Source organism: Leuciscus leuciscus, assembly GCF_965113295.1.
Source record: "Leuciscus leuciscus genome assembly, chromosome: 24".
Classification (NCBI taxonomy): domain Eukaryota; kingdom Metazoa; phylum Chordata; class Actinopteri; order Cypriniformes; family Leuciscidae; genus Leuciscus; species Leuciscus leuciscus.
In genome coordinates, this window is record NC_138723.1 from 9,850,366 (window position 1) to 9,863,703 (window position 13,338).

Here is a 13,338-nt window from a genome sequence, read left to right on the forward strand (position 1 = left end):
TAGTTGTTGTACTTAAGGTGAAAAATAATGGGTAGTATTACATAAATAGCTCACCTAAAACAATGGCTTCAGAACACTCATAAAAGAGCATATAGGTCATGGACTACATTGAAATGTTTATTGTGCTTTTTATGTTGTTGTCATTTTCTGGAGCTTGACAGCGCCTAGTTCATTTTGCTTGAAGAGAGCTGCAGATTTAAATGAACTATTACTTGAAGTAAAAAGTAAACTTTTCTAGCATTTAAAAAAAAAATTTTTTTTACATTTACATTATCATTTGTAATCCATTGAAAGAAAGCAATGCCCAAACCATACTTGGATCATGGTGATGAGTTCTGAATCTCACTTTGAGACTCACCTTTCCTTCAGAACATGTAAAAATCTAGTAATATTATTTTCCCTGCTTGCTTGGCTTTGGTTTTGTCAACAGAGAAGTATTTCCGAATGCAGCAGGATATTCATTGGGAAAAACAATGTAGGGCGAGACTGGATTTTATCCTCTAGGAATTGATTGGATTGTGAATACTGGTCTCTGTACATCAGGTGGTTGGAAAAGTAGTGAAAAACAGGATGGGTGACACCAGTCTTCGTCTGTACTATTCGTTTAACTGAAAAACATTTTTGTTCTTTGGAATAATGTGCACCGATGAAGCCCAATGAAACCACATTTATAATACTTAGATATGCTTGCAAAAACATTTAATTATAATACATGGCTACTTTTCAGTTACCATCAGTGGAGACAAATGCTTTTTCACCCCATAATGTAAGAAGCAAGCAAAACCTCGACTACTATGTTTGGAAAGTCACTGGCTTTGATTGATGTAAAGCCCAGTGTGTTCGCTAGAGGGCAGCATTTGCTAACCATACACCCAAATTCAGTCTGTATTCAATTTAGAGTGAACCCCCACCACACCCCTCCATTTTCCTCAAAGTCACATGTTTAGGCTGTATGATGTATGAATGAAAGAACTAATGCATGCGCTGTTGTGATTTCTCACTGTATTTGTCACAGTTTACCCTCTTTCAAGTTATCTGTGATCAGCCTGACTGAGTGTCACATGGCAACTTAATGCATTTAGCACAGATATTCACAGCCTGTGTGTGATTAAAGGAAACCACTATTCCAATGGCACTCCTCACTCTCTCATTAAGAGATTTCTCACGCTCATTTATCTCTAAGCCGGATTTTTTGTTGTTAGTAGCATCTAAGAAACTTAAGGCTTAATTTCACACATTGAGTCCTATTATCTGTCAAGAGTTCAATTCATAAAGCAGTGCACGTATAGATTTCATTCTCAGCATGTTAGCTGAAGTTAGATGAGCTGTCAACATTAAGCAACAGTCGGGTTCCCGAAGTGAAAGTTCCATTTATTTTCTCCATAGGGAAATAGATTTTTAACAACCTATAAACCTTTAGAGACAGACCTACTGTGAGCTACATGGTTATTAATCGATGGTATGTGCTTTTGTTGATCCCGTCAGCCTGCATAATTTTATCTTATTTTTTGATTTTTTATAATTGTGTTTAACAGCATGAATTCCTGGTATTAAAGTACATTAACCATGATTCTGGCGAGAAATTTCCACCAATCAGAGAATCGAAACAAGGAAAGTACCTGCCCACTGCCATGAAGCACCATGAATGACATAACAGCTCCCTACACTCTCAAACTGTGTGTGTGTATATATATATAGTACACATTTTTGTACTTTTGCTATTTGTCCGATTTTCAAACACTTTCATGCTTCAAATCTAAGTTTGTAATGCTGATTCACCTCGTAGCTGGTTGGCTTGGTTGATGCCTTGTAACACTTTTTAAATTCCCTATGGGAAAAAGAATTCTGGAACAGAAGCCACGTCCGAAATCGCATTCTTCCCTACTATATAGTAGACGAAAAACAGTATGTGACAAAAGCAGTATGTCCAAATTCACAGTACTGATAAAAAGAGTAGGCAAAAAAGTACCTGGATGACCTTCTGCTTCCAGCGAGATTCTGGTGTGCATATGAAACTATAGGCCTATAGAACATACTTTTTTAGTAATTACTCAAATTCAAAATAAGTACCTACTCAAGAGAGTATGCGATTTCGGACGCAGCCAAAGTCTGCTTAAAAAGTGGGTGGGCACTTGTTGCACTCAATAGCCAGCTTCCTGATAAAGACATTTGAATATAAGTATCGCCCCCTTGAGTATCGGATGCATGAAACGCATTTTCTAAAAAGCAATAGTTAAAGGCACCCTTTTAAAAAAACCTATGTAGAGCTCTCTAAATCAGTCACTTTTGAGGGTCCATCTGGGTCCGCATGCTGTGTAGGCAGTGGAAGGGTTTTGCAACAGAGGCTTTGAGTCTCTTTTAAGAGATAGAGCTACACTGAGCCAACCAGATAAAGACCTTCAGATGTGAAATGTACTTTGTAATTCAAAATATGGCAGACAGAAAGAGACAAATGTAATACAATATATTGCACTGACTGTAAATAGCTTTGTTTTTACTCAAAAGGGGCCATATTACCCATACCATCGCAACATAACACAACGCCTCCTCCTTGTGCAATGTAAATGTCAAACATGCTTTGATCTTCCTTGTGTAGACTGTAGTAGAAATCATGTGATCGGTTTAAGCAGTATTACTGGCTTTCTTCTTTACGTGTGTGTGTGTGTTTTGGCTCTGTTGAAATTTATTGGGCAATTTTTTATTTGCTTTATCACTCAGTGTCATGACGTCAACCGCAGGGCTCTGACAGCAGCTTACAGAAAACAGGTCTGTTTTTTTGGTGGAAATATATTGGGGTGCTTGCTTGTCCCAGAACGTTGTGGTGACTTTTGGCCCTTATGTTTTCAATGGAGGCACTGTGTGGTAGACTTGTTTTTTTCTTTCGCTGTAACTTTTTCTCAACCAGATGGTGTCAACAGATGTCAGATGGCTTTGAGATGTGTTTCTGTTTCTAGAGTGACACACGCATACACCCACAGCTTTTCTCTCGGAGAATCACAAGTCGCCAAAATCGCATAAACACAAAGATGAGTGGGAAGTTTTTTATCTAAATTGTTGTAACCTTTCTAACGTTCCTTCCTCCCCCCTTTCCCCCCTTTCCCCTGTCTTGCCGTCTTTGTCCCGTCTTCAGTGTTTCAGGACATTCTGCTGTAAAGGACCTCCCCCTCCCAGACCAGAATATGACGTGGTTTGCATCGGTCTGACGGGTTCTGGGAAGACCAGCCTGCTCTCCAGACTTTGCAGTGAGGCAACAGACAACATCGTCCCCACCACAGGTCAGCCCACCATCATAGAGCAATACCAGACACGTCCTGCAAACACAAACACAGATCTTTGCACTTCCTCTTTGCCAAACGCTTTAAAAACACCCCCCTCTTTGTATTCAGATTTTACCTTGTGATTGTCTTTTAAAGAGTACTTGATTAAATCTCGGTCAGTGTAGAAATGGAGGTGTTTTTGTGAAATCCTCATGGCCGCAGTTGTTAATCTTGTTCAACTTTTATTTACAGGTTTTAGCATTAAAGCTGTCCCGTTCCAGAATGCCATTTTAAATGTCAAGGAACTCGGAGGTAAATGTTCTCTGTTTTTCATGAGATTACTACTTCTATTTAAATTTTTTAAAATCACAATTAATATATGGGCCAATGACAAATAAGAGTGTCCACGATATATAGAGAAGGAACAAATCTTTTTAAAATGTTTAAAACGCAGATGATAAGTTTTTAGAAAATGTATATTTTTTAATTATTCTGTTCCATATGGTTTTGAATAACGAACTTTCAGAAAAAGTTCACTCTGACTGGTTAATACCTCTGAACTACCATTGGTATGTGGTGATTATGTAATAGGAGGGTGTGGCTCTGAGACTCCGCCTTTAACATGGAAATCTTCTCCGGCTCACTTCTTCTGTTCAGTCCCTCGAAGTTGGACAACCGCGAGTGAAAATATGAACACACTGGAGAGCCGCTTTGTAGTAGAAAAAGCTTGGTACTCACACTTTACGTGACACACTTATCCTGCAAGCTGTCGTCAGCACTTTCCTCCTGACTGCTTTCTTCACTATAACACTATTTGTTCTCTGTAGAAATAAAATATAGGTTCATCTTCGTTAAAGCAGTATTTTTATTTATTTTTTTACCATTAATGACACAGACAACAGCAGGAATATTAGGCTGCTGTCACTTTAAGACTGAATGCACGGACCGAATATACTGACACACATCCGGTTTCTTTCTCAACTGTTCACTTATGACATAACCGAGAGAATACTTGCCGAGACGGGTATTTTGACATCATTTTGTGTCCCTTCAAGCGCAAGCAAACGCTAAAGTGGAATCCATTCGGTGTTCGAGCACTGTCTGAAACACAATTTTTGTTGTTGAAAGGAAAGTTATTGTTGTTGTGTTTATTTTTTTTTATTAAAAAAAAGAAAGTTGGCAAAACATTAACATATTCATCTAACCGTTGCTCTCAGCAGTGTAACCAGCGTCGAATGTTCGCTAACAGTATACGGCTGCTAACGTATTTCAAACTTCTTTTTACCTCGAAGCAAAGAGTATATCAGGGCCTTAAGAGACTCATTGATTTAACACACAGTCACGAGGGTCTGCAGGGCTCCTCTCTATGATATCATGTTGTCTCTCTATGATTATCATATCATACATGTTTGGAATAGTTGGTGGAAGTTTAATAAGTTAATAAGCAGTGAAGCAGTCATCATGATCATTACCGGTGAAAATGTTGCTGTCAGTAAGATTATTTAAGAGGTCTCTCACACCATGTCTACACCAGAAGCACCGCAAGCTGTTGCGACCATTGCAAATCTGTTTGTCCTTCATGTCAGAAATAGCACAGGCATTACATCAGAAATAGAACGGGACATCAGTTTACTGCTGGGGATTTGCCGTGCCGTGTCGTGTCGCATCAGTGTAGACAGTATCAGTGTTTATAATGGGTATTGTCTTTTGTTGCGCACTCTGCTCGCATCCAATGTAGACACTGTGTTATTCTCACCAAGGCTGCATTTATTTGATCAAAAATACAGTAAAAGCAGTAATACTGTGAAATATTATTGCAATTTAAAGGATCTATTTTCTATTTTAATATATATTAAAATGAAATTTATTCCTGTGATCAAAGCTGAATCTTCAGCATCATTACTCCAGTCTTCATTGTCACATGATCCATCAGAAATCATTCTAATATGATGATTTGATACTTATGAAACATTATCAGTGTCGAAAACAAGATTCTTTGATGAATAAAAAGTTCAAAAGAACAGCACTATTATTATTATTATTATTATTGTTACTGTCACCTTAATGTGTCCTTGCTGAAAAGTCTTACTTGCCCTAAACCTTTAATTGGTAGTATATTCAGGTCATTGTAAGTTTTAATAAATTAATAGATCCATACAAACAATTTGAGCATTATGGGATTGACCCATTAGTGAATATCTACGGAAACATCTGTAACAACATTTGAAACCATTATTTCACATATGATCTTTTGAAAAGTAATCTTTGGCAACACATCATCTGACACAGCATGAGGAATATGAATGTTATTTGACACAGATGTTACATGAGGACCCGACCAATAAGGATACAAACTCATTTCTATGATGACTAATAGTTTTCTCTTCAAGGTAAATTGAACCCCAGGAAATGCCAGTGCTTGGATGCGGCACGCAATGGAAATGTTTCAGATGTCACTCGCTCACTGAACCCAGAGCCATCTTGGCCCGCATTTCCTTTTTTCTTAAGAGTGATGGGCTGCAGCTTTGAATCTGTCTTTAAAACGAGTGAGTGATGATAAGAATAAGAGGGTGTTGTGGATGCAGGGAACCCTGGGGGAAAGGAGGGACAGATAGGTGAGGAGAAAAAAGGCTGGATGCATAACTGCTGGAACTGAGAATCCTAAAGGGGGGGTTTCCACCTGGGTCATGAAGCCTGTAGAGTTAGAGAAAAGGAAATGTCACTAGTTCAAAGGAAAATTTTTACCCAAATTTGTTTTAATGCTAACATCATTTATTCACTTTCATGTCATTCCGAACTTTTACGTACTTTCGTCAAACACAAAAGGATTTTTGAGGAATGTACTGGTTGTATTTTTTCATGTAGTTGAAAAGCCAGGGTGGATATAATGAATATGAAAAGTCGACATTAAAAGTAAATTCAACCTATCTTTCTTGTAAATGTATGTTGAAGATCTTATTGTAAATGATTCGTCCATGAATGTTTCATTTATCAAAATGTCAAGACTCGATCTTTGGTGAAAATGAAAGACTTCTCTCTGATGACGTATACAGGACTTTCCAATCATTTAGTCCACTTAAAACTGCCTCTTCCCAATCAACTTCACATTATTCAGTGCAATGCCCAAATTTCAAAATCCAACCACCAACCAATGGATGAACCCCATCTAAAAATTGTTTTTCTTTTTCGATAATCTGTTGCACTCAGATGTACGTCACAATATAGCAGAAAAGATCTGACGCCAGCTTTACATTTTAGCCTGTACCTAACAAAAAACTTAAGAGCATACAAATTACATTTACCACATTCATGATTCTTTTATTGTGCTTTTGTGTCTGTTCTGGAGTTTAAAGGCTTTAAGGGATGGTTCACCCAAATATTTTAATTCTGTCATCACTTACTCACCCTCAAGTTGTTACAAACCTGTACGAGTGTCTTTGTTCTGGTGAACACAAAAGAAGATATTTTGAAGAATGTTGGTGAGCAGACAGGTGATGGTAGCCATTGACTTCCTTAGTATTTTTTTTTCTACTATGAAAGTGAGTGGCTACCGTCAACGGTTTGATTACCAGCATTCTTCAAAATATATTATTTTGTGTTCACCAGAACAAACAAACTTGTACAGGTTTGTAACAACTTGAGGGTGAGTAAGTGAACAAAGAATAAAATCTTTAAAGCAGCACTCAGTAACTTCGGGACTTCTTCGCTGTATTCTCGCTTTTTGCTCGCAGGTTTCTCTCTAGAGCTCCCCCCACAGCTTCGGAATAGATATTTGACAACACTGTCGTAAAAACTCGTTGTTGATTCTCAGACACCAGAGGCTATAGATCAACGACATCAAAGCAGATGGGACGTTCTTTAAAACGTCTTCTTCATTCGGGTTCGGACAGCGTGAGGGAGCGCAATAATGACAGCATTTTAGCAGATTTCTTTTGGCCGTAAAGCAATTGTTTACATTGTTTACACCCGCCGGCTCAAAGTTGCAAGTGCGTATTTTCCGCTCACGGGCACCAGGGGGGTGCGAAACGACCACCATTCAACCCGAAATAAGTAATATAACCATTCCAATGACTCCGAAGCTGTTCAGTTAAGGTAAAAAAAGTTACTTAGTTCACCTTTAAGTCCCCATTTGTTTTAACTGCATGGAAGTGAGCGACCGGCACATTCTTCCTTTTGCGTTCATCAGAAGAAAGTAAATGATTTTTGAGTGAAATAATCCTTTAAAAGTGAATTATTATTATTATTATAGGAGAATTTTTTGGTGAGAAACAGCCCACATTGGGAAGTCATCTTTAAATTGACGAACCTCTGAATTCTCCTTGAAAAGCGGTATAATTATGTCCTATTTTCCTTTTAAGCACTTTGGAAACCTTTCCCCCAGACCTCCAACGAGTTCAGCTCAGTGTCAGGGGCCTGCGGAGCGCGACCTCTTTTCCCCCAAAAACATCAGTGTAGGGTTACGGCTGGGACATTAACCTTGAACCTGACGCGGAAGGCTCATGTCACACTTTATTGATGGAGGTTGTGCGCCGGCTTGACACGCTGGCTCTCCCGTCGTTTCCTCCACTGCCATCGAGACGGTTTACCGGATTCTCGTGTTATTGGTTGGTCTGCCCGTCTGGCCCGTGTTTTGGGTTTGCGTGAGTGATGTCAGGAAGCCAGGAGACGTTCAAAGTGCCGCGCTGTCTGTGTGCATTTCCCATCAGTGTCACGATGACACCCTGTGCGATCTGCTGGGCTGACAGGCGCAACAGAGAAGGGAGACCCACATGCTCACATTTACCATCTCGCAGCGGCCATCTGAAAGCACTTAGCTGGCTCTCTCTCTTTGTTTCTCTGGACCCCAGCCATGATGTAATGATTTCTGCGAAAATGTGCTTTAGTTGCATTATCACATGAGATTGTAATGCACCGGCCCGTTACTGATAAATGCTGTTTTGTTCCGTCACATCGTTCTCTTCTTAATGCACATGTTTATGCATTTGTAATGAAAGTAAACCTCTGCTTTTCAAAGCCCAAGACTCCACAAGACCTCCCAGTGTTTTGATTTTACTTTCACAGCCAGTAGATGGAGACTTTGAGTAAAATTAAACCACAAAGAGACTGTTGATGCACATTTGTGACTGATGGGACATTGTGTTTTGGAAAAACATCCCTTATAGGAAAGAAATATCAGGCTGTATATGCTAAGTAATTGTGCATTAATATTTAATAGTGCTTGTTAAAATTGCAACAGCAGATCAAACGCTTCTTAATTAGATGAGTCAGCCTCGGACATGGCCTGTCTGTGAGGATCCCAAATATTTATTGCGAGTCACAAATTGTCTAAACATCTGCAGAAAACATTATTTCTTCTTTGGCCAGCTATCGCAAAGTGTGTTTGCTATTGCTGTCAGGCTTGCATTTCAGCGGTTGGAAAGCTGTTGCTGAATACCACAGTGGATAATACCTAATGAGAACTGGAAGTATTACATTGTACATCATACACAGCAATGATATCGGGAAGTCGAGCTCTGAAACTCAATCTGATAGGTGGAGTCTGTTTCCAAACATGAACCAAGACCTCTAAGAACAGTTTTAGAGCTGATAATTTGGCGAGGCATGACTAAGAGCTCAATTTGTGGTGTGACAAAGGCTCAGAAGTTTGGAAGTGGAACCATTAAACTAGCGTCCAGTGTGTTTAGCGAGGAAAAAAAAAAAGGATTGCGCAGCTGCTTAGTGTCAAGCAAACAGCTTATACGTCTTGGCCGAACTTCAAGAGCTTTGAATAAAGCTGTCGATTACTGTCTGGCATTGATTTAAGACTCCACCTTTTCAAATAGCATTCTGTTTATTATTTCATACTTGAAGATGAAAACGGAGGAATAAAGCTTATTTTTCGGGTCCGTTATCGCAGGAGAAGATGCACATGAGGCATGCTAGTAATTAATATGGCGCATTCCAATCAGAAAACTCACAAGAATAAGAGGTATAGACAAACTGGTCTCTGTTTTTTCATGGTTAGGGTACAGGCCCCGCCATGACTCACTTTAACTAAAGCCATGCTGCGCTTGTGTGTCTTGGTGGCCACATTTTTGTACCCCCAAATTGCTGTGCACAAGAGAAACCATATGTTCACTGTAAAAGTGGGCCCATTTGAACTGTGCTGTAGACTGGCCATCAGAAGAAACCATTTTAATATGCTCTCAGGGTCGACTTTAAAGAAACACTGTTGCGTTGAGCGCTCTTCATTTGGACACGGCTTTTCCCACAGGCCTCCCCGAGCGGGAGTGCGAGTTGGCATGCGTTCTTTAAGTCATAAAAATACATAATGCAATATCCGCAATGATTTTTGAAAGGAGGTCGGGTTCCTGACCAAAATGCATTCCAGCACTGTTCGATCTGATGCTGTGTCGAAACACGCTGTAGACCTTTTCCCGCTCGGTCGCCAATACGCTTTCCAGAGCTTCTCATTGTGCTTTTTTTGTTTTTGTTTTTTAATGCTTTACGTTTTTTTCGCCTTGGGCACCATCTGATTGATGTCTTAGAGGAAAACCACCTTTTTTTTCTGTGAAGGGGTTAATGTGTGCATTAAATGTTATGACTTCCTTGCTGCGTTCCTGACGGTGTGAATTTATGTTTTGTGTTGCAGGAGCGGACTCAATTAAAAAGTACTGGAGCCGGTACTACCAGGGCTCTCAGGGGGTGGTGTTTGTTTTGGACAGCGCTTCGTCGGAGGAGGATCTGGAGGTGGCGCGTACGGAGCTTCACTCGGCCCTGCAGCATCCGCAGCTCTGCACGCTTCCCTTCCTCATTCTGGCCAACCACCAGGACAAACCTGCTGCCCGCTCTGTACAAGAGGTAACACGATACATGCTTAACACTTCCCTTCCTCACCCTGGCTAACCGCCAGAACAAACCTACCGTCCGCTCTGTACAAGCCGTAACTTTACACTCGTTTAATACTCGTCTAATACTTCCCATCATCATACTGGCCATTACCAATGGGACAAGCCTGCCGCCCGCTTTGTACAAGACCTAACCTAATACTCTCTTTATACCTCCTATCATAATCATGATCATAAACTCCATACAAGAGGTTATCTGAACTGAACACTGAGTCATCATTTATTCCCCCTCATGTCACTCCAAATCTGTAGGACTTTCGGTGGAACAAGTAAGATGTTTTTTTCAGCTATACAAGGATAGTCGGTGGGGTCCCAAACATTCATTGCATGGGTAAAAATACATTTAAAAAAAACAAAAAAACATATTTTATGTTCCACTGACGAAAGAAATTCATATAGGTTTGGAACAACATTATAGGTAAGAAAATGGCGACAGAATTTAAGAGGTTTCCAAATACCACAGTTCCTTTTCAGGCAAGATGTCACTCAGCGCCATAGGCAGCTATTTCCAGTCATGGAAGTACAGCTTCTGTTTACTTTAATGGCGATAAAGTGAAATTTCCAGAAACTTTTTGTAAATGTTTTTCTCATGCTCGGCCTGACCGGTAACCGGCCGGTCAATCTCCATTTTTCTGATTCCGAGCTGGTCCGTTTTGTTGCCAGCGGCACAGGAAATAATGTCAGCTGCGCCTTCTAACTTTCTTCTCTCCTACTCTCCTATGTGGCGCGCACATAAATACGCCACTCAGCAGCTTGTGCGTCGCAAGTACCAAAATGAGTGGATTATAAAAAAATTTGGATGATCAAAATTATGTGAAAATGCCCATCTTGGCAAGTATTCAGTTAAACACAGTCAGTTTTGGAATGTAAATAAATGTTGTGTAACAGTATATTGGATCCGTGCATAAACTCTCAAAGTAAAAAGCAGTCTAATATTCCTGCTGCTGTCTGTCATGTTAATCAAAGAACAAAAAACAAAGAAAATCACTCTCTGCTCTTAACTAACTTTTATAACTTGAATTGTATGCATTAATCTGTATGAAGACTGTCCAGTGTTATTTTACATTTGATTACTTTTATATCTGTAGTTTTTCTTACATGAATACTGTTAGACCCACCGGAAAATCTTAAAGTCGTGTTTATTTAATCTCTCTTTATCCTATTGCATTTATTTGTGCTGTTGTTTGCAATTAGTTTATTTGTTCTTATTTTATTAATGATATTTTACTTGTGTTTTTTATGAAAATAAAATTTTGCATTGAAGAGAAAAAGATTTTTGTTTGTATATGCTGTCAATTATAGTTCTTTGAAAGAAAATCGGAATGTGCAAAAATTGGTATTGGCAGGTCACACTTACAAAAAAATCGGAAATCTGAATCAGCCAAGAAAATTGCAATCGGTGCATCTCTAGTAGCTCAAATGAAAGTCACTTTCAAACCAAGCAGCTTTGTGCTGGTCAACACAGCAATTTCACATGGCCAATTTGCGAAATCTGCGTGAGGAACTTTTCACCCTCATGCGAAACTCCCGATCACACAGGTTTTTATTAAAATGACCCCACAAAAACGGTATATGTGACCTCACCTTTATACCTCTGGTGAGATACAAAAACTTTATATGACATTTAAGACATTTGTAGTAAATTTGAAACGATAATGGCATTAGGCATTGCTCCGCTTAGGGAGGTGGTGTTGCGCTGCTGCAGTTTTATTTTCGCAGGATTCGCTTGTTGTTTGCAAACATTGACAGGCCACAAGACATTCTCCCACAGATCTGCAGCACCCAGCTTACCCACTTTCTCAGGCTTTCCTGACAATAAGTCTTTGTATTGTTGGGAGCCCAAAATACTGGTGGTGTGGGGAAACACTACAGCTGTTGTCCCATCTCATAAGAGTGTATTCATTTTACCAATTGCTCTATTTAAGATTCTGTCAAACATTGTTTCAAAAGCAAGTGGCATCAAAATTAAGATGAATTGCTGACCGCTGTTAGTAATAGCAAACAGTTGGAATGCATGGCATGTCTCTGCTGTCACATTTCTATTTTAATGGTCCCCTTGTCACTTTTATGTTTGGAGGATTGTGTTACGTCTTTTCCTGAATGATTTGGTGTCTGTGTGTTATTTGGCTGATACCATGCGCGTTGGTTTGTGTGTGAGTGTGCATGCGTGCACATCTGCTCCGAGTGTAGAAATCGGTCCGCGGGCTGCAGGGTATCACCCAATGCACAGAGCACTAATTAACTGGCTGAGAAGTAGTCCTGAGTGAGCAGTAAATATCTGCCTTTGGAGAATAACACATCCCTGTTCACTGATGTGTGTCAAAACGGGGCTTTTCAGTTGGCAGCGACACTCGCTTTCCTTGCTGGAGATGCAACTTGGGTTACACAAGATCGGACCTGACCAGCTTGTTTTCCATTTAATTGCTCTCAATTGATTTCAAACTGGATCAGATCTCTTGGACCTCCTATGGGCATTGTTTCAAAGAAGAAAAGATCCTGAGTGCAGAAAACAGAAAAGGAACTGGTCAAATATAAGTGTCTGCCAGCTTTTTAAAAAACTAATCTGCTGTTAAATTAGATTTCCATTTTTGTATATGTGACATTATATCAATCTCATTTTTCTATCCCTTTTTTAATGTTAGTTGATCAATGTCACTCCTATTCTTTGTGGCATAGATTCAGCATGGTGCTGGAAAAATTCCTCAGAGATTTTGTTCCATATTGACATGATAGCATCACGCAGTTGCTGCAGATTTGTCGGCTGCACATCCATGATGCAAATCTCCAGTTCCAGCACATCCCAAAGCTTCTCTGTTGGATTGAGATCTGGTGACTGTGGAGGTCATTGGAGTTCAGTGAGCTCATCGTCATGTTCAAGAAAACAGTTTGAGATGATTTGAACTTTGTGACATGGCATGTTATCCTGCTGGAAGTAGCCATCAGAAGATGATACACTGTGGTCATAAAAGTATGGACATCCATGTTGTTTACGCCCAATTTCTGAGCCGGCCATCGAAATGTTGTAGCAGAAATCGAGAATCATCAGACCAGGCAATGTTTTTCCAATCTTCTATTGTCCAATTTTGGTGAGTCCGTGTGAATTGTAGCCTCAGTTTGCTGTTCTCAGCTGACAGGAGTGTCACCGGTGTGTCTTCTGCTTCTGTAGCTCATCTGCTTCAAGGTTCAACATGCTG

The 13,338-nt window shown here is 39.8% G+C and overlaps 1 protein-coding gene across 2 annotated transcripts in view; it reads left to right on the forward strand.

The window, feature by feature from the left end:
* Positions 1-13,338, forward strand: part of arl15b (ADP-ribosylation factor-like 15b) — a 46,881-nt gene that overhangs the window by 16,630 nt on the left and 16,913 nt on the right. For both annotated transcript variants that reach the window (XR_014202419.1, XM_082158228.1), the window contains exons 2-4: positions 3,131-3,275; positions 3,510-3,569; positions 9,889-10,097. Coding sequence is in view for 1 of the 2 variants with exons in the window: in XM_082158228.1 (XP_082014354.1) it covers positions 3,131-3,275; positions 3,510-3,569; positions 9,889-10,097 (414 nt within the window). In the remaining variant the exon portion in view is untranslated. The remainder of the gene's footprint in view (positions 1-3,130; positions 3,276-3,509; positions 3,570-9,888; positions 10,098-13,338) is intronic.